Source organism: Humulus lupulus, chromosome X (genome assembly GCF_963169125.1).
Source record: "Humulus lupulus chromosome X, drHumLupu1.1, whole genome shotgun sequence".
Classification (NCBI taxonomy): domain Eukaryota; kingdom Viridiplantae; phylum Streptophyta; class Magnoliopsida; order Rosales; family Cannabaceae; genus Humulus; species Humulus lupulus.
Genome location: NC_084802.1, coordinates 4,022,189 through 4,043,840, shown reverse-complemented (window position 1 = coordinate 4,043,840; position 21,652 = coordinate 4,022,189). Strand labels below are relative to the sequence as shown.

Sequence of the window (21,652 nt, the reverse complement as noted above, 5' to 3'; positions counted from 1 at the left end):
TTATTTTTCTTAAAAATCATATTTTTATAGTTATGAAACTTTAAAAATCGTATTTTTTAAAATTTTAGTGTGTATTTAAAAAAAAAAGGATCCATAAATAAGTAAAAAAGACGTGTATTTAAGAAAAAATCTCAAAAATAGATGAATTTAGATTTAGGATTGAATCAATATGAAGTTGACCTATTGAACTGGTCTAACTAAAAAATGACACAAGAACGACATATTTAAAGATTATATATTTAGTGTAAATAAGTTATAAATATATCATAATTAGCTTAGTGTATTGATGATCACAAATTAAATATAAATTTTCAATAAACGGGTTACACAAATTACGCCTATTTATAAGTCATTTCAATTAATTTTTTGATAGACAGCTTTGATTTAAATATTTACTTATGATTCATGAGTCTCGACACAACACAAACAAAACCCACGAACACAAATTGCAAACTCTATCAAAACCCTATTAAATAATTTCCAAGCAAAGCAAAGGAACAATCACTATAGTGAAAAAAGAAAATTAGAAAGAAAAAAAAAAGTAATAGAATAGAATAGTAGTAGAACGAATGATGGTAGGTTTGCAAATTAGATCAAAGTTAAGACCCAAATTAGGAAAAAAAGATGTCTTTTTTAATTTTTAATATTTAAATTTGAAATTTTAATAGATTGAAGAAGTCATTGTGACCAATCTCCATGGCGTGCTTTGCTTTGTGTGTAGTGTTTTTGTGTTGTGTGGCCACTTTGGCTTTTCTTTTCTTTCCATTGCTTGCAGTTGCCGTCAGACTCTCTCTCTCTTCTCTCTTTCTCTCTCTCTCTTTAAATTTTCTCGAACCCCATTTTCATACAGACACAATTTGACATAAATAATAGAAAAAGAAAGCACTTCATTCAAAAAAATTCTCTTTTTCCTTTGCTTTTTTCTCTTCCTAAAAAAGCCTTTTTTGCTCTGGAATGGTGAAGATTTTATACATTTTACTATCACTAAACTCTTAACTATGCGGTCTTCAAAAATTCACACTTTGTCTTCTTCACTACCACTCTCTCCTCATTCTCCTCAATCTCACTTTTCTCTCTGCTCTTTCCAGTAAGATGCTTATTCGATTCTTCCATTTTGTCTGAAACATTCCCATTTTTTTTTTTAACTTTTCTTTATCTAAACTTCGATTCTAATTCTGGGTCATGCTCAGATTTTCACGTGTTGGGTTTACTCATTTGTTTCTTTCCCGCCCAGTTCAGTCCTTGTTTCGATTAAAGTTTCTTGCTTTTTCGTAATGGGTATTTTTTTCTTGTGACGATTTTGAGCAGTGGCTATGGGGGGTGGCGGTGGTGGTGTTGTTGAAGTGATTAAGAGCAAGGGTTGTTCTAGGCTGTTTGTTGGGATTTCTTCTCCATTGAATTCTTTCAAGGGTCTTCAACCAGTTGAGCCAATGTCCCCTGCTTCCTCCTCTGCTCGGTCCGAGCGAGTGGTTCTCAGATCAACCGGACCCTTTAATGGCCTTGTTATATGCGTCACTGGACTATCCAAAGGTTTAACCTCTCAATTCTACACAGTATTTCTGATTTTCTTATTATATTTATGTCTATATTTCTTCATGAATTTTTTCGTTGCTAATGTTTTAAGTCACTTAGGTCCAGAAATGGTGGTGCAAGATTGTTTTTACAGAACTTATTCATTAGAAGAAGGGTTGATTAGTTTTGAATGATAGTGGAATATTGGTGATTCAATTTAGTTAGTTTGAACGTGAATCGACAAAAAAGCAAAAATAATCTGAATTATCATGGGATACAAGCTTCTGTTGACACAAATTTTTGTGTATGTGGCTCAGTAGTTTAGGAGGAATGAGTTTGTTTTGTGTAGAATAGAATATGTCGCTTTCAACTTTTAACTTTCTGAAGAAAAGCTATGGAGGTTTTGGAACTTTGCTCATCTTTGCTTTCATTCTTTTGGCAGAAGCAAGAAAACAAGTAAAGGAAGCAACTGAAAGATTAGGTGGCCAGTACAGTCCTAATTTGCATCCACAATGTACCCATTTGGTGGTTCAAATATCCTTTTCTTATCAAAGTAAATAGTTTGAGTTGTTGTTGTTGTTTTTAATTATAGATTGAACTGTATGAAATGGTAGAATAGTATGAAGAGTTGAAACAGCTCCTTAATAAGTGTTACAGTTTTGGTGGACGCAAGTTTGAGCATGCTTCGAAGCACGGATCAAGGAATGGTCTCTTTGTTGTTACACTTGGATGGTTTGTGGATAGCGTAAGGAAGAACGGTAAGAGTGACTCGAATTTGTTTTATTGTGTCAAGTTTTTCATTTTCTTGATGATATTGTGATCAGTATATGAAGGCAATTGGCTTTTTATATTTGCAGTTAGGCTCAGTGAAACGCTTTACAGGATCAAAAGCCTAGGAGAAAATAAGGCTTTGGATGACTGGAATCGGCTTACTGGCTTTACTGGTGCTGAGAACTCTTGCCTTCCTGTTGGAGTTCGTGGAACTTCACAATCTGAGACGAGCGAAGAACATGCACGGTTTTCTGGAAGAGCCTCAGAGAGAAATGATGACTTCACTCTATCTGGTCACTCTATGTATGTTGACTTGGATATTTCAGCCGAGCTTAGGAATAAGGTGAAGCTGAATTCCAGGGAGCTCTAAGTTTTTCTTCTTTCCCTTTTATTTTAGATGTATAAGCTTTTATAAATTTCTTGTTACTTGTAGATGTTAGTAGAGTGATTCCTGATCCTTGAGCATCTCTTAAATTAATTTTATTTGCACGGTAGGTTATCGAGGCTGCTAGTAGAGAAGGTGCCACATTTGTAGATAAGTGGTTTGCTGGTTGCCATGCGAGTCATGTTGTGTGTGAAGGGTCTTCTATCCGGAGATATCTTGGCCACTCTAGCAATCTTGTTACTGTGAGTTCTTCAGCAAGATACTGATGTTTCGATAAGAATTAATGAGCACTCTGTATGGATATTTTTCGATTAATTCGCTCCTTGGTTTCATGAAATGTAGTGATGATTTGGAGATTTTTAATGCCTATTGTATTTTTGCTTCTATATGTTTTGGTCAAAATCAGTTTTGACACCGAAGGCAAAGATACACTAATCCACTTTATATATTAGACAGTGATCTAAGTACTTCTTTGTGTAAGAAATTAATTTGATAATCCTATGTCTCAGCCATTATGGGTTCTGAAAACAGCCAAGGAAAAGTATGAGCAAAGGCTTGTGCATATGTCAACTGATTTGGCCAGGCAGGTCAATCTAATGCTTGAAGATTTTCAGAATGGCATTGCAAAGGAGGTAAATTTCCAATTTTTAATTTTCTTTGGAGTGTTCAACCATCTAAAACTTTTGAAATTTTTTCATAGCCACTTTCTGTTTTGCCGTAAAGTACTTGGTAGAATTCTTCGAAATTCATATTGTTCGGGTTTTCCTTGATTGCTCTGTCGTTTATTTACTAGGCATCGAAAACGAGAAGTTTCCCTGAAGATGCTCCGACTTTTACAAGTAAACCAAGTTTTGTAGAAAGGCAACATATAGCAAATTCTGCTAAAATTGGAGTCAGAAATCGCCGTGGTCGTCGCATGCAGGTTTGTTTTGGCTTGAATAGATTTCATTGTCTTCTTTTTGAATAATAATAAAAGTTCCATGTTGATAAATGATAATATGTTATACAAAACATTCAATCTTTCAGACTTGTCAAACCCCAATGCGTCCAATAACTCCTACCAGCCTTCTTGATTCGATTTGCTGGTCAATATCTGAGCCAACTTCTACAGTTTCTATTTACACCGATTCTTTCAGCGCCGGAGATGGTAGTGAACAGCATACACCTCAATTCTTTGATGCAAAAGGAGATGGCAAAGATTCTGAAACTTCCTTCGCAAATTTGACGCGGCCGCTCACCGAAAGGTTTTTATCTTTCATTTTTATAACCAGGTTAAGTGTTTTCTATCCAGTCAGGAGTTCGTCATCTCACAATATCCATCTTTGTGTACTTTTTTTGCAGTGAGAAGTCTGAAGTGATATTCAAAAACAATTTTCTTACCATTTTGTTTCCCGTTGACCGATTTTCTGAGATGGGGCCGTCTTCAAGAACGTTTTTCAGTGATGAAGGCTTCACTTGTTTGCAGGTGCTGGATCATGTACATGCATTTTATCAGGTACAAATACATTTAATCTTGGCTTTTACATTTGGTCCATTCTTGTGATCAAATCTGTTGATATCAGTCTTCTAGAAAAACATTTACGAGACTTAAACTACTTTCCAGGATTAGATAACAAGAGGACTAACTATGAAAAGTTTAAGCCTCAAACCATATACAATTAGTCAGGCATGTGGTTTGCTCTCACATGGTCTGTGTTCGAATCCCTACTATGTGCCTATACAGCAATTGCTATAGTTTTCTGGTCCTCAAATATTGTGCGACTAGGCGGTGAGCCTAGTTTCAAAGAAAAATCGGGTGCCAGGCACCCCCATCAAACACGTACCTCCCCGTCCCTGCTCCTGCCTTAGCTGGCAACAAAGTATCATTGCACTAAACACACATGCCCTTGCAGGAAAACATGTCGGTTCACGAAACAACGGTTGCAATCCACACAGACTCGAGGCATGCTGACCGCCTCCGATCAATCTACTCGAGTAAAGAAACAGCAGAGCGCGGTTATGTGATATTCAAACGCATTGACTTTTTAGGGAGTCGCAGAAGTTTCGAAATGTTGAAGCGTGTTAATGGAGACAATAACAGTAATGTTTACGAGCTTCTGATCAGAGCATGAGATGAGATGGTCACTATTATCACCACCACCATTTTGACTTACCCTTTTGGTGTCATTTGGAGCCATGTCCATTGCTTGTTCAAGTTTGAAGAATGTGCTGTTGAATTCTTAATTGAGAGTGTCAAGGTGACATGGGAAGAGCCTTCTTATTTTGGGTGCTGTGTGCTACACAATACATGTTTGAAGAACTTTTTTTTCTATATGGCCTACAAGCTATGGAGTGCAAATGTTTTAGTGTGCCATATTTTTTTTCTTTCCTTTTAATACATATATGTAAGATTAAATGTGAATAAGTCAGGTCTGTTGTTTGCTGTGAGTTAATTCTTTTAAGTGGAAAAAGAAAAAGATTATTCTTACTGATCCCAGTTTTCTAGAGTGTGAAATTCATATTTTAGATCCAACTCAATTCACAGGATAGTTTTAAATCAATTCAATTTGTATAAATAAATGCAGATTCAATAATTTAGACCATTGTTATTATCAATTTCTAAAATTTTACTCTTTATACAAAAATATATTAAAATTTACATATTAAATACTACATTACATTAAAGTTGTTAAAAAGAAAAACTTCACAGAACCAATTAAATTTTTTTTTAATAAGTTTAAAGTATTTTTTGCAAATAATTTTAAAAGAATTATATATAAAATGTAGATTAGATTGAATCAGATACATTCAATCCACACAAATACTTATTTCAGATCTTCAACCCAATCCCCACTTTGTAAATTATATTAAATTAAATTGTGCAAATTGATTAAATTGGTTACATCTTGAAGAGCTCTAGTTATTATTGACTCCTATCTAAAATGGTAAAATAATCTAGACAGGTGAACATGGACTCAGCCTGTGCTTGTGTCGTTTTCTAAACAAACACCATCTAAAATTACTTATTTTAAAGTTTATATATATTTGGAAAGGGTAAAGTTGAAATTTTCTCTCCGAACTATGGACTTACTGTGGTCTTTGTAGATTTTTGCCCTCTGAACTTTTTTTCGTGGCAAAAATACTCTCGAACAATATCAATTATTGTAAATGTGCCCCTTATATTGCATATCATGTTGAGGAATGAAATGAAAAAGGTGTCACCATTTTACACCTGCTGTGGTCCCAGGCTGTTAGGCTTTTTGTACAATTCATTGGTGTAGTCACCAATGATTAGAAATCAGTGTAATTCTGTTAGGATTTGGTATATTCTCTCTGTATACGTGTATCAATGCCATTGAGCATGTTGTAACTTTTTGTTCTATGCATACAAATTTTTACCTCAGCTATCATTTGAGCTGAGTATACAATTTTTACTATTTTCTTCTGTAGTATTGTTTTCAAACTTGGTATCAGACGCCCTTCTTGGCTCTGCCTCATGTCGATTCCTGGTAGTGATGATTCTCCCTCTACCCCTGCTGCTAGTAATGTTGTTCCTCCTTCCCCAAATGTCTCAGCTTCGTTCTCTTCTCCTCTGTCTAATCCTTCCCCTCAATTTGGCCATACCCTTACCCAGCCCTTTGCCCTCAAAATCGACCGAAATAACTTTTCCCTCTGGAAAACGATGGTCTCTGCCATTGTTCGTGGGCATCGCCTCGATGGTTTCCCCACTGGTGTGACCGTGAAACCGCCTGAGCTTCTTCCTGTGTCTAGTGATGATTCCGCTGCCTTGTCTCAACCCATTCTAGCCTTCGAATAATGGATTGTTGCTGACCAGCTTCTCCTCAGTTGGCTATATGGGTCCATGTTTGAAATGATTGCTACCGAGGTTATGGGGTCCGACTCTTCCGCTGCTCTTTGGCGTAATCTTGATGCTTTGTATGGTGCCTACTCTCGTTCCCGACTCGATGAAACTCGCACACAAATCCAGACCACTCGCAAGGGCCCCTCTTCCATGTCTGACTATTTGCGTCTCAAACGACAATGGGCTGACACTTTGTCCCTTGTTGGTGACCCATACCCTCATTCTCAGCTTCTTGCTAATGTGTTGTCTGGTCTGGATGGGGAATATCTTCCTATTATTTTACAGGTTGAAGCTCGCCCATCTACCTCTTGGCCTGAGTTGAACGGCTGGCTGCTCTTTCTGGCTCGAAGATGACCTCTTCGCAGGCTCTGGTTGCTCATACGCATTCTCCACCATCCCACACAGCTCCTGCTTCTTCTTCGTCGTCTTGCTTCTCACGGGGCTCTTTCCCAAACCGAGGCGGGGGTGGCACTCGACCTCGTGGCCGAGGGGGTCGATTTGGCTCTCGGTTTAGCTTTTCACGTCCTACATGTCAAGTTTGTGGTCGATTTGGTCACTCTGCTGCCGTGTGTTATAACAGGTTCGATGAAAACTACATGGGCTCTTCTCCGAGTGGGTCATCACCATGTCACAGCAGACCTTAGACATTTACAACAGAAAGTTGAATATAAAGGTAAGGAGTCCTTGGTTGTGGGAAATGGCAGCTCTCTTACTATACTTCATTCCGGTAATGGTATCCTTCACACAAAGTCAGGTCACACTCTTTTGTTAAAGAATTTGTTACATGTTCCTAAAGTAACCAAAAATCTCATTAGTATCTCACAACTAACCTTGGATAACAATGTGTTTATTGATTTTTTTCTCTGATGGTTGTTTTGTGAAGGACAAGCAAACAAGGAAAGTGGTGTTGCAAGGGAAACTTAAGGATGGCATTTACCAATTTGATTCACTGGCTCTCCGCTCCAGTCATGCTCAGTCTATACCTTTATCTCGTCCCAAGCAATTGTCTCCAACAGTAGCCTTTTTGAGTCAATCTCAATCTAGTTCATCTTTGAATTCCAAGAAGGAGGTGTGGCATAGGCGTTTAGGTCATCCTTCAAGTCATGTTTTGAGTCAAGTTTTAAATCTGTCCAATGTAAAAGTTTCTAGTAATGATAATTTCAGTTTCTATGATGCTTGTCAATTTGGCAAATTTCACTCTTTACCTTTTAAACAATCTGTTACCTGAGCATCTAAACCTCTTGATTTGATACATACGGATGTGTGGGGTCTTGCCCCTATCATGTCCAACTCCAATTTCAGATTTTATATCCACTTCGTCGATGACTATAGTCGATATACATAGATATATCCTCTCAAAACCAAATCTGAGGCTCTACAAGCCTTCACTCAATTTAAAATATTGGTTGAAAACCAATTCGAAAGGAAAATCAAGAAACTCCAAACAGATTGGGGAGGAGAATATCAATCCTTTTCCAAACTTGTTACTGATAGTGGCATCTTATTTCAACATTCGTGTCCTCACACTTCAGCTCAAAATGGTAAAGCTGAAAGAAAACACCGTCACATTACCGAAATGGGCCTTACCTTACTTGCTCAAGCTACTATGCCTCTAAAGTATTGGTGGGATGCTTTTGTTACTTCAGTTTATCTCATTAATAGGCTGCCTTCCTATGTGCTTAGTGGTCAATCTCCTTTTCAGGTCCTTAATAACAAAGTTTCAGATTACAAGTTCTTAAAAACATTTGGGTCAGCTTGTTTTCCCTACCTTCGTCCCTACCAATCCCACAAATTCTCTTTTCATTCCATCAAATGTATGAATCTCGGGTATAGTGATGCTCACAAAGATTTCAAGTGTCTTAGCCCTCATGGTAGGATCTATATATCGCGTAATGTCATTTTTAATGAACTTGAGTTCCCATTTCAACTAGGCTTCCTCAATACTCACCAACCAGAATAGTCCGTCCTTGTCAATGTTCCTTCATGGTCTGGAATGAGTCTACCTTCCTCCTTATCTACACCTACTGTTGGTCCTACTCCAGCCACTCAAAGTCATCTCAACTCTCCTGCTGCACCACTTTCTCCATCTGCTTCAGCTCACTGTGATCATCAGGTAAATTCTTCCAATAATCATATTGATTCTGGTGTTGAGATGACTAACACTGTGTCTCCAGTGCACTCTGTCTCCAACTCTTCCTCAGGTTCGATGGTTGCACTCTCTGAGACACCTATTTTTGATCCTATCAAGCCCACTCATCCCATGGTTACTCGGTCCAAGGCAGGGATATTCAAACCGAAAGTTTATCTTGGACAATCTCAATGGTCTTCTATCACAGATGAACCAGAATATTTGGCTATAGCACTTTCACATGATGGTTGGAAACAAGTCATGAACAATGAATACATGGCTCTCATGCGGAATAACACTTGGACCTTGGTTCCCCACTCACCTGAAATGAATATTGTAGGTAACAAATGGGTGTTTAAACTCAAACGGAATTCTGATGGCTCATTTCCGCGATATAAGGCATGTCTTGTAGCTAAGGGTTTTCATCAACGACCAGGCATTGAGTTTTGTCAGACCTTTAGCCCAATCAGTAAGGCCTCTACGGTCCAAATCATCCTTACTATTGCTGTTGCAAAAGGTTGGCACATCAAACAACTTGATATTAATAATGCATTCCTCAATGGTAAACTTTCAGAGGAGGTATTTATGAGCCAACCATCTGGGTTCCAAGCAAAAGAGTACCATCATCATGTCTGTCAGATGAATAAATCTCTGTATGGCCTCAAACAGGCACCTCGCGCCTAGTTTGATCGGTTTCGTCAAAGTCTTCTCAGCTGGAACTTTGTTAACTCCAGAGCAGATTCGTCCTTGTTTTTCTATCATCGTCATGGCATCATTATTCTTGTTCTCATCTATGTGGATGACATTATTGTCACGGGTAACTGTGATAAGAAATTGCAAGAGTTTATCACTAGATTACACTCACTGTTTGCTCTGAAAGATCTCGGTGACCTCCATTACTTTCTTGGTATTGAAGTGTTTCGTGATGATACTGGTATTTATCTTACTCAGTCGAAGTATATTGAGGATTTACTTCATCGCAGTCACATGACTCATGTCAAGCCTTGTCCCACTCCAATGGTCACGGGGAAACCTCTATCTCTTCACGATGGTGAGCCACTTGCTGAACCGAGTCTCTATCGAAGCATCATTGGAGGCCTACAATACCTTACTCACACTCGGCCCGACATCAATTTTGCTGTGAATAAGCTAAGCCAATTCCTCAAGGCTCCCACAACTGTCCATTGGAGTGTTGTCAAAAGAGTTTTAAGGTATCTTAAAGGCACTATAATGTGTGGACTGCATATCAAATATAGCAATCATCTAAGTCTCACTAGGTACTCGAATGCCGATTGGGCATGTTGTCCTGATAGAAAGTCTGTAGTTGCTTACTGTGTGTACCTTGGGGACACTCTTGTGTCGTGGTCATCCAAAAAACAAGTAGTGGTGTCTCGGTCAAGTACATAATCCGAATATAGAGCTCTTGCTCATGTTGCTGCAGAACTCTCATGGATTCAAGGTTTCCTCAATGAACTTAGACTTCCCTGCTCAACTATTCCTGTGACTTGGTGTGATAATCTTGGTGCAAGTGCACTTGCTTCCAACCTAGTATATCATGCTCGAACTAAACACATCGAGCTAGATGTCCATTTTGTTCGAGACAAGATTTTACAAAAACAGTTAGAGGTTCGATTCATTCCTTCCCATGACCAAATAGCCAACTGCCTGACAAAGAGTCTAACACCATCTCGATTTCAATTTCTCATTGACAAACTTGACGTTGTTCATTCCCCGCTGCGTTTGAGAGGAGGTGTTGAGAAATGAAATGAAAAATGTGTCACCATTTTACACCTGCTGTGGTCTCAGGCTGTTAGGCTTTTTGTACAATTCATTGGTGACTTCATTGGTGTAGTCACCAATGATTAGAAATCAGTGTAATTCTGTTAGAATTTGGTATATTCTCTCTGTATACGTCAATCAATGCCATTGAGCATGTTGTAACCTTTTGTTCTATATATACAGATTTTTAGCTCAACTATAATTTGAGCTGAGTATACAATTTTTACTATTTTCTTCTGTAGTATTGTTTTCAAACTTATCATTCATTTTTTAAAAAACAATTTGCTCATATAACACTGATGTTGTGTTAATGTGGCGAAATTTGTCCGTCCTAATAGACAAATACATATATATATAGTGGTATAATAATAAAATTTGATAATATGTACCTATAACTAATTTTTACACGTTTAACGTCAATTAACTACACATGTGATATGTGGCTACATAGCAAACTGCTTAAAAAAAAAACAAAATGTAACAAAAATGTCATGTTATAATTCAAGGCAGGGCAAAACTCTATCAGGGCTATAGTTTAGAGAAAAAAATTACTATTTATTCTATTTAAAATTAAAAAATAAACATAATGATTTAATGAAACAAAAATAACTTAATGAATTCTTTTGCATATCATGGTAAAAGATTCGGTTACAATGTCTTGACATATATTGTACACATTACAGATTGAAACCTCATGCAATGGAGATTAATTGGGATGGTGGACTGTAACTTATAGCACAAGCAACTCCTTACACATCCTTTATTCTTGAAATAAAACGAGTCAAGACTTGTTACCAATGATGAGTTTTCCTTGCTGTTCAAGCTCGTAAAGCATAACCAACGCAGCCGAGTCGAGCGAGCTCTTCTTATCAGCCCTGGCATCTCCGGTGCATCCAATGTCACCGGAGTTGGGAATGTACAAAACTATATCTGATACATAACTGTTGAAGCCTGTTCTTTTTTCCGAGCCTTCCCCGAGCTCGATAGGAGTTCTGCAAGAGCAAAAGAGAATTAACAGTTAGGCTAACATGCATTCACAAAGTAGGAAGTCAAAGAAACATGTTTGCTTTTGGAAGTAGATTTCGTAGCCCCGCCTAACCCTACAATATTCGGGGACTCGAACTTCAGACCACGAGGGAGCAAACCACATGCCTGACTTATTTGAGCTATCCACTCTTGGGTCGAATGGTTGTAATTTGCTTTACCTGGATTTAGTTTCTCTCGATTTGAATTCGGGCATTTGCCATTGTTGCTTCTTGCAAAGCTCAAACAGTGTCATTCTAGGTCCTCCTTTGTTCATTTTGATTGAAATAACTGGGGTGTCATGGTTGGAAGAACAGCCTTTTTTCTCAGAATAGTCGGCGACATTGCCCATAACTTCATCATTTGATTTTACAAAATCTATAGGTCCATCTGTCTTGAGTTTTTTATGGTTATGTGCTTCTGCAGGTTCGTCGTCTATTGTCTGACCGTTTTCGTCAGTGTTCATGTTTGAGGAGAATAAATTGTCTACATTTTCGGTACCCTGCTTCCTCTTCTTGGAGAACCATGAGTATGAAATTCCTCTAGTCTGCATCATGACAAGTATTAAAACAATAGAAAATCTATTTGCTGCCAAAAACTAACTTAAACAATCACCGAGATTTGATGGTAATCACTTCGGTGTTGTTTGGTTAGAAATAATGAATTTATATGTTAAAAAAAAATGAGAATAGGTATAAGAATGGAATAAAACGAGCACAAAAAGTTAACAATAAAAAAATAGGGTAGGTAACCATTTAGTACCCTGTGTTTTTGTAAAGTATCGTTTTGGTATCCTGTATTTACAATAATGCTCATTTGGTACCTTGTATTTTAAAATAGTACATATTTGGTACCCTAAACTTAAATTTAATTAATAAAATTTTACCAATTTAATCAAACTGCCCTCAATAAAATATTTGGTTATATTGACAAAATTTTATTTATCAAATATGAGTCTAGGGTGCCAAATATGTATGATTTTAAAATACAAAGTACCATATGAGCATTATTGAAAAAAAAAAGGGTACCAAAATGATACTTTACAAAAATACAGGGTACTAAATGAGTAAATTCCCTAAAAAAATATTGATATTAGAATGGTATTTTCTCGTTTACTTTGGAGGAATAGTCATTCTACTTAAATAGTTAAAAAAATATCATTTTATTCAAATGACATTCTAAATCCGTAATTGTAACCAAATAAAGAAATAGAATGAAAATGAATTATTTTTCATTCCGTTCTATTTCTTTCCTTCCAACTAAACCCGCGCTTAAGTTACTCATTTTCTTTGTGAATCCACACTGAATAGCCAAGAAATTCACTAACTGTTTCAATGCCTGTACTGTAGACTCTCCAAGAGCTATTAAGTTAGGATTTTTCAAATGGCTTCCTAAGGTTTATTAAAAGCTTAAACACAAGTATTATAAGAAATCTAGCACATGTGACATCTATTAAAAGTTAAAAAAAAAGGTTAAGAAAGCCAAACCTCCAGTTTTTTCAACAACTGACGAGCTGCTTCTCCCTTTGCTGCTTTTTTGCTACGGTCACTTCCCTCTCCGATCAACCGAACATCTTTAAGCTGCAAGGTAAGCTCTGCATGCACCATTTCGCCCTTCTTTGTACAATTTTCTTTGATAAAATGCCCAAGAGAATCGCATAATTCGTTCAATTCACGAAGAGGCGGCAATTCAAGTTTATCCGGAGTCACAATTGGAGACAATAGCGGTTCAAATATTCTCCAAACTTCATCAATATTAAGCTTGGTATCAATTAGCACTGCCCCTGCAATACTTTCAAACATGTCCCCTAGAGCCTGATTTGACCCAATATGAGGAAAAAAAAAGTCAAATTTTAGTTTGAAATTTTATGATTTGAGCATTAAAATGAAGTGATTTTAATACTTTGATTGGTTAGTTGTTTTTTTTAAGAATTTTTAGTGTTTTTAAAAAACAGATAACAATCAAGTTTTTGAGTTTATAACATCATTTCCAAATACTAAACCAATCATGCACCCTAATTACTTCAAACAGAACCTGTCCAGTCTAATGCCGAAAAGGACAACAAGAAGGAAAACAACTTGCCTTGGGACCTTTTGCTCCTTCAAACGATTTACTTGAATTGTTATGTTCACCGAAAGACTTCGCATACTCTGCTATTTGACTTTGAAGCAGCCCCGAGCAATGTTGGAGGTGCGGTTGAAGGTCTCGTCTTACAGCAGCTTGAGCAAAATTTTCATTGCTAACACATGCTGATCGCAAGTCTGTTAACTCGCCTGGATCGATATCTGTATAGGTCTCATAAAGGTACCTTGTTGTAAGCAAGTCCAAGACCGAATCGCCAAGAAACTCGAGCCTCTGAAAAATTCAAGAAGTTAATAGATAGATAAACAAAAAATCTCACTCATTCAAAGATAAAGGATCCTAAAACTACCTGGTAACAGTAATCGAGATTGAGTTCTTGATCAGATGCGTGTGTTATTGCTTCCTGCAGAAGACCTTTGGTTGAAAATACATACTTGATTTTTGACTCTAGGGTTGCAATCTCATCTCCTTTTGGGGTATAAAACCGAAGAGATGCAATCGAAATTGCTTCTAAAACTAAAGACGGCTCAAGCTCAGCATCAATACCGAACCATTTCATCATATGAATTGCAGCAGTCAGTCCACCACCCACATAATAGGCTCCTATGAGGGCTTCAACACAATCAGCTATAGTTTTCGAGCCCATCCATCGATGACCTTTGTCACAGCTCTTTCCAACCACGATTTTTGGATCTTCCGTTTGGAATTTTCGATCGAGAGGTACTTCTAAAGTATCCAATCCGCATTTACAAGGAACAGGGCGTAATGAATGCTGTCCTGGAGCGACCCAACGACGTGGATCAAATGCACTATCGCGTATATAACCCTAAGAAAAGCAAGGAGTTAAACTCATTTGAGTACACTTTTAATGAAATTAATAAAACAAAAAGGCCCTAAAAAATACCTGCAATTTATGATCTGTTCCCAATTTATGCAAATTCGAGTTGCAAATAATTGAAGACCGCCGAGAAGTGAGTTGTCCTTCGTGTTTCTTGGGATATTTAAGAAAGCGGTGGCAACCAACAACATATTTTAAAACTGAGTCACCGAGCAATTCCAAACGCTCCATAGAAAAGTTTTCACAACATCTAAGGGTTGTAAGAGCTTCGAGAATCTAATCACCAAGGAAATTAGTTAGAAAACAAAACTTAAGTAGCATCAACGAATATTATAACTTAGATAAATGTAACATACCAATGAGCTTGAAATTTGAGAGCTAGCATCTGAGAGCTGAAAATCTATTTCTTTTCTAAGTTGGCTGGCTAGCATTAGGGATTCCAATCGATGCATCAATGACGGTATTAGATAAAGTGATTTTATAACACTTCTCGGTATATCAATAGTCATCAAAAGCTCTGGTGGCATATGGGCATGCATTTGTGGCTTAGAGAGGCCATTTTTTGATGTCTTACCAGTAGCACCTACCAAATAAGCAAAACATTCAGAAATATATATTCAATTTTTTTTTCAGCTCAATTATCATAAAAGTCTTTAGCAGGCAACTTAACAAACCTTCATCACTGAAGTTCACCAGTAGGTTGTGAGGATTATGACTTTGCTTTAACCGCAATAAAGGTTGATTTGGATACTTTAGAACAATCCCATACCTAATAAGAAAAATCAATATTTAAGCCAAAAAAAAAAAGATTTGTTAATAAATTGTGAATTAGGATATTCAATCACTTACTTTTTGTTAAAGTACTCAGTATAGGAAGTGAATGGTGATGGAACATCATCACCATTAACCTCGAACGGGCTCTCAGCCGATGTGCTACTCTCCAAATCAACAATAGAGTACAATTTTCCGGTGTGAATAGCCAATACCACTCTCTCTTCGAGATTGGATGTATCAACAGAACCATTAGCAAAGCGAACTATATTATCACTTATACTCTCCAAGGGCTCGGTCTTGCATGGCGACACATTTCCATTCTCGCCATTACAATGCTGGGCACCTGACAATGAGTTCTTCTTCAGCAGTTCTACCACGGAAATGCAAGAATCCATCTCTTGCCAACTTATTCTCCAAGATTCATTACTTGTCTCATTTAATGAATCGAGTGGAAGAAGCAAATATGAATAGAATTGGTTCCATAACCTTTTCTCATCGTAATGGAGTAAAAGTTCTCTCTTCGTTCCACTTGATTTAGATCCAATAAATAACTTCCCGAACAATCCATTAAAGAATAGTTCCTGAAAGCATTTTGCTTTCTTCATCTATTAAAAAAAAACGAAGTAAGTAAACTCTCGTAATTGGACCATGGTAAGGAATAATATATAATCTGAGGAGCTTATGTTTGTACCTGTTCTGCATCTAGATTTACTTGTCCACAATAAGAAACAGAAGACTTAACAGTCTTTGAAACCAAGAAGAGTTCCAACTCAAAATTTCCAACGTCATCATCAAGCTTCGTCTCGATTAGAAGAACAAATTCAGAAAAGAATTCGCCAACATTACTGCAGGCAAAGACAAACCTATAAGCATGAAAAACAGCATCATGCTTTTCTTCCCAAGTTCCAGATAATGCTCGAGCACAAGTCGTTCCATGCAATTCCTTCCTTTTCGTTGTTCCTTCAAACAACCGGATAATTATTTTATTAGAAACATGAAGATAAGTTATAAAAACACATGCCCTTGTTCATAAGAAATAAGATCCATTAAAAAAAATTATCACATAAAAATATTTATGAATTTGGAACTTCATGACAAGACTTGAACTTAAACCATGTTAAATCAAACACAAATTCATCAAAATTGTGTTAAATCAAACACATTCGCATACCAGCACCAGAAGCGGCTTCTTTGCTTTTCACAGCCACACTTTTTTCTGAAGATTCTTCGGTGGAAGGAAGAAGATGATCATCTAGAGCGCCCAATTGATGTAATTTTTTACAGGCTTCCAAGCAAACCAGCTGCTTAGATAAATGAGAGTTTTTACTTACCGGACCAACTAGCGTTTTAAAAGCCGCATTTGGAGGTAACATTATCCGACACTCAAACAACCTTTGTCCAACATACGAGCACTTAAAAGTTGGCTTTGGGGTGAAGTACCTAAGTCACATAAAACCAAAAAAAAAGACTAATAATAGTCAGGGAAACGAATATTTTTAACTGTGCACTTAGGAAGACTATCTGATGAGGAAAATAATCCATACTTATCACCGGGGAGCCGTTCACAATACCGATGTATGAGACTGACACTAGAGTCTGCTGTAATTGATGCTCCTGTGGCATCCACATGATATGCAGGCGCAACCTCGGAAGCACATGGCTTCACAATGCACATATTAGGATCTCTATTTGTAGCAGTATCTATCACTGAGCGCTCGCTCCTGATGACTTCATATAATTGGTCCCTTTGCTTAGCATTTCCCCTGCATAACAAAGCCAATAATATAAATCCAATCCTATTTTTTTTAATTATTATTATTATTATTATTATCTGAAGGAAAACTCACCTCTCCAACATCATGACAAACTGAGAGTCGAGTTGTCGAGCTCGTCCCCTTGATTGGACATAGCTTCGGACAGTCTTAGGCAGGTCAAAACGTATCACGTAGGAGCAGTTCGGCACATGAATTCCCTCCTCAACTACGTCAGTAGCAAATAACAGATTGACCTACTTGGAAGGGGGTTACTAAATAAATATATTATATAGATTTTCTCACATTGTTGTAAAAAACATATAATATGACATACTATACCTTTCCAGAGCGAAACGAATCCAAAGTCTCCTTTTGCAATTTCGGTGCAAGGGCATCAACTGATGATGTATTACTTCCAGTCAAATATGAAACTGTAAAGTGAGATAAACAAGCGACTTTCTTCACAAATCTTTCGATTACTTTAGCTATGATGATTCTATTAACAAAGATTAGGCAAAGTAACTCCATAGCTCCTCTGAAATCATAGAAATTTATTCAGTCAACCTTTTGTAGATATTAAGTTTGAGAAAATTTGGCAAATGAAGTTGTTGTATTTTACCCGAAAGATTGGAAAAGTTCAATCAACTCTTGTATTTTTGAAGAAACATAGCCCAAATGCACAGCCTTTACATAGTCAAACTCAGGACCCATGAAATCTTCACAGCCTGAGTCACAAGGGACAAATATCAGCAAAACCATCGAGAAGAGCGACTCAAGACATGCATAGGCAAACAACGATGGTAAAGATTCACTTGACTCGTTGCAAATTTAAGCAAGAGAGGCAAGGACAAAATCGCATAAAAAAGAAGAAGAAATTTATGATATGTACGAAGCAAAAATAATTGAGATAAAAACAATTCAATGCCATATTTGATAATATATAATGGTGTACCATGTGTAAATGATTCCTCGAATGCACATAACACTTCCTCGAGAAAAGATTTGTACTCCATCAAACTTTCTCGATGAACTTTACAATCTTCTTGGGTATTGGGGAAGTTTTCCAGACATACCTTCGCAGCCTATGAAACAAGTAAAATAATAAAATCCATATTATAATAGGATTGTGAAACAAAAATAGTTCTTTAGATCCCTAATTAGACTAAATTTATAACCGTACCTCATAAGCACACACGAGACCAAGTTCATCAAGGCAATATGAGATCTTTCCATGGTCATTTGACAACCGTTTACGCAGAGTCTTAATTCTATCATCCATGTCCTTGTAATTACTTTGCACCGATTCTAGCCAATTCGAAAATGAAGCATCAGACTGTACAAATTTAAAAAGAAAAAATCATCATCTCTGCAAGGCTACAAATATAAATATGTGTGTGTGTGTGTGTATACAAATCAATGCTGTGTAAAGTCACTATAGTGTAATACCTTCAACCATAAGGCTTCTATCTTTGCTTTCAAATCTAAAAATGGATACCGATTTGGATCGTAAAATTTAAGAGTCTCTTTTGCAGAGGGGACAAATATTTCCATCTCTGCCTTGTCTTCAACAGTATAAATCTAAACCATCAAATTTTAAGATACAAGAAAGTAGTTAAATTTTTAAGTTTGACAACTAATCAATGCAGAGTTAATACCATTAAAAAAAAAGTATAAGTAAGTACCTGGGAATCCAAAATGCTTTCGAGTTCTGATAGTTGACCTTCACAATCCGTTGTTGAAGAAACACCTTAGCAACAAATTCATTATTTCGGTTACATAAACTACGACAAATCCAATAGAATTTTCAATCGCAAAGCTAAACATCTCGATTTAAGCCAAGCTCTCAGTGTGTTAAAATGAAAAAACAAAAGGACAAGTTCAATAGCAGTAACACATCACTACCTTTTCTAACAACAGGCGAAGCTGTCATTCCGAAAATCTTAGGCTTTCTCCTACATTTGTGATAAAATTCCTTCAGCGAAACAGGGAAGCAATCGTCAAAGATAATTCTTAAACATAAATTTATAAAAAGTGAAGCGAATTCAACATAAACGACACTAACCTTCATTATTTTTGTATAAGGATGGTTACCGATAGCTCGATGGCATTCGTCGATAACCATTAAACCTACTGATTCTAAGCTAAAGAAAGCCCTTCTTAATGCATCTAAAAGAACCTGGGGTGTCATAACCAGGACCTACAAGATAGCAAGAAAATTATGTATTAACCTAAAGATTTACATATGATTTTTATAATAAAACTTCCACCTTTGTGTATATCATAGTTAAACCAATGTAATTATCAAGTCATGATTATTCACAAAGGCCTCAGATAATTGGCCAGTGACACTAAATGTTAGCTCTGAGAAAAGGAAAAAGAAATATCAGAATTTCCTATTGAATGCTCCACAAAATAGCTTTGATTATCTCAATAATCAAACAACATACAATATTAAGATATTTTTAACAAAAAAAAAAAAAAAGCAGAAACTTACATCATGCTGGTTTATTTCATTTTGCCAGACTTGTTCAGTCCACTCATCAACCCCTTTGCCTCCATAGTACTCTCCCACTTCAAAACCAGTATGACTTTTAATAACCTCAAATTGCTGAAAAACCCAAAAACAAAAATAATTATGAAAAAAAATCAAAATAAATATAATGAATTGGCCACAATGCATGTGGGTTTTTCAAGTTAATGCAAAAAAATTAATAATAATTAAAAAAAAAAAAACCTGATTAACAAGATGAACAGTGGGAGCCAAGAATATGATGATCTTTTTAACTTGTGTTGACTTTATAGTTTGACCAATGTTGTGGATGAGCATGACTGCTATCAATGTCTTCCCAGCACCAGTCTCCATTACAGCTATGGTGTTTTTGTTTATTGCAACCTCGTACACCTCTAACTGATACCTACGAACAACAAAAAACAAACAACATTATACCAAAACAAAAAAACTTAATCTATCCAAAAACACAAAAAAGTATGTATCTTTAAAGGAAGAAAGAGAAACGAAACCTTCTAGGGTTGAAGGGCTTAGGGCCACCGTCACCATGGGAATTGAGTTGCAGAGCATGATCACAGCCAATAAGACTGTCTTTATCATTATTAGGAATTTTCTGGTTCTGGGTTTGGTCTGGGGACTCCATTAACACTATTACCAGACAAAAAAAAAACAGAGTAGAAGAACATGTAAAGCTAAACCCTTTGTAAAAAAAAAATGGGTTCTTTTTACTTCTTTGTTGTTTCCACTTGATAAAAAGTTTGTGTCTTTTTATTTAGAAAATTTTAAAAATGGAAATAGGTTTGAGAAAATATTATTAAAGATATTATTCTGTTATTAAAAAAAAAAAGAAGAAGAAGTAGGAAAAGGAAATTTTGGTGTTTGGATTGGAAGAGTACTGTAAAATAGTGTGAGAGTGAAACTGAATACTGAAACTGAACTGAGTCAAAGGCTTTTGGTCCAATAAAGGATGTCAGTTTACGGACTTTTCGTTTTACGTCGTCGTTTTGGTTAACTGCAATAAATATTTGAAGGACGCCACATGCTATTTAAATGATTAAGTTATATATTTTTTTTTAATTTAAATGCATGTCTTTCTTGTGTTTTGATAATTTTTTTATTTATTTATTTCAAATTTGTATCATCTAATTAATAAAATTTTGTAGGTTTTATAATTTTTTTTAATCTTGTATTTTGATAAATTATTTTTTGGACCCTATATTTTGTAAAATGATTAAAATAGAATCTTAAATCCGATTTTGGTCAATGTTTTCTCAACTAAAATCACAAATAATTTACCAAATTAACAATTCAAAACAAAAATAAAATCATTCTACTTAAAAATTGTATTGTTATATTCAATTTTTTCTTCATCAAAATTAAGTTTAGGGTTCTATTTGAACTATTTTATAAAACATAGGGTCCAAAAAGTAATTTGTCAAAATACAGAGTCCAAACAGATAATGGGACAAAACACAGGGTCCAAAAAAATATACACCTTCACATTTATTTATGAATAAAAAATATCTAATTTGATTGTTAATATATGTTTAATTTAGTAGGAGGGTTAAAAAAATTAAGATAAGGAGGATGGGAGCTTAATGGAAATTTAGAGAAATTTTTAAACGTAAAATTATAATTGTACCCCTTGTGCGTTATTTATTTTTATATATAATTTATTTTGTTCTTTAAAATAAATTATTTTGTTGTGATAGGAATAAATAATATTATTATTTCTTGGATTTGAAATGAAATTTGTGTCTGAAGTTATTATGTCACTCTGTTTTGAACTTAGTGTTTAGTATGGTAAATTATTTGAAATTTTATAAAAATTTGTATGATGCTCTAAATAATTACAAAATATACGATTATAAAGATAAATGGGATAATTACATTAAGTACGGTGTTTAGGAAAAAAATTCTAAATATACGGTAATATAAAATAATTACACATTTACGGTAATATGAAACTACTGATCATCATCATCAACATATGTATATATTGACTGATTTTTGAATATACGGTAATATAAAATAATTTCTTGACTGGTTTTTAGATATATATATAATATATGTATATATTGTGATGAACTTAATTTTAGTCGATAGATATATACATATACTGGTTAGAAAGTGTATCATCATCATATACATATATAATATATGTATATACGGTTAGAAAGTGTTGTTAATGGTTTTTTCATCTTCTAATCTCTTGACTGATTTTTGAATATATATATAATATATGTATATATTGTG

General features: G+C 35.7%; 2 protein-coding genes across 2 annotated transcripts; one reads left to right on the top strand and one right to left on the bottom strand.

The window, feature by feature from the left end:
• Positions 1-778: 778 nt before the first annotated feature.
• On the top strand, positions 779-5,139 carry LOC133803128 (uncharacterized). Its single transcript, XM_062241087.1, has 11 exons — positions 779-1,087; positions 1,309-1,530; positions 1,955-2,072; positions 2,170-2,270; positions 2,370-2,626; positions 2,779-2,910; positions 3,178-3,300; positions 3,462-3,590; positions 3,695-3,912; positions 4,010-4,163; positions 4,561-5,139. Coding segments are annotated over exons 1-11 (1,674 nt in total). The 5' UTR covers positions 779-1,086; the 3' UTR covers positions 4,780-5,139.
• Positions 5,140-11,022: 5,883 nt separating this feature from the next.
• LOC133807055 (endoribonuclease Dicer homolog 3) lies at positions 11,023-20,206 on the bottom strand. The gene is made up of 24 exons (XM_062245193.1): positions 19,909-20,206; positions 19,622-19,802; positions 19,382-19,495; positions 18,950-19,084; positions 18,790-18,859; positions 18,570-18,634; positions 18,334-18,465; positions 18,068-18,220; positions 17,840-17,969; positions 17,507-17,612; positions 17,227-17,422; positions 16,981-17,141; positions 16,678-16,896; positions 16,305-16,573; positions 15,825-16,093; positions 15,209-15,738; positions 15,034-15,128; positions 14,716-14,942; positions 14,426-14,635; positions 13,871-14,347; positions 13,522-13,794; positions 12,927-13,253; positions 11,622-11,986; positions 11,023-11,408 (listed from the first exon to the last, which is right to left on the bottom strand). Exons 1-24 carry the CDS (start codon positions 20,037-20,039, stop codon positions 11,198-11,200), a joined length of 5,046 nt encoding a protein of 1,681 aa, XP_062101177.1. The 5' UTR covers positions 20,040-20,206; the 3' UTR covers positions 11,023-11,197.
• Between the last annotated feature and the right edge of the window lie 1,446 nt (positions 20,207-21,652).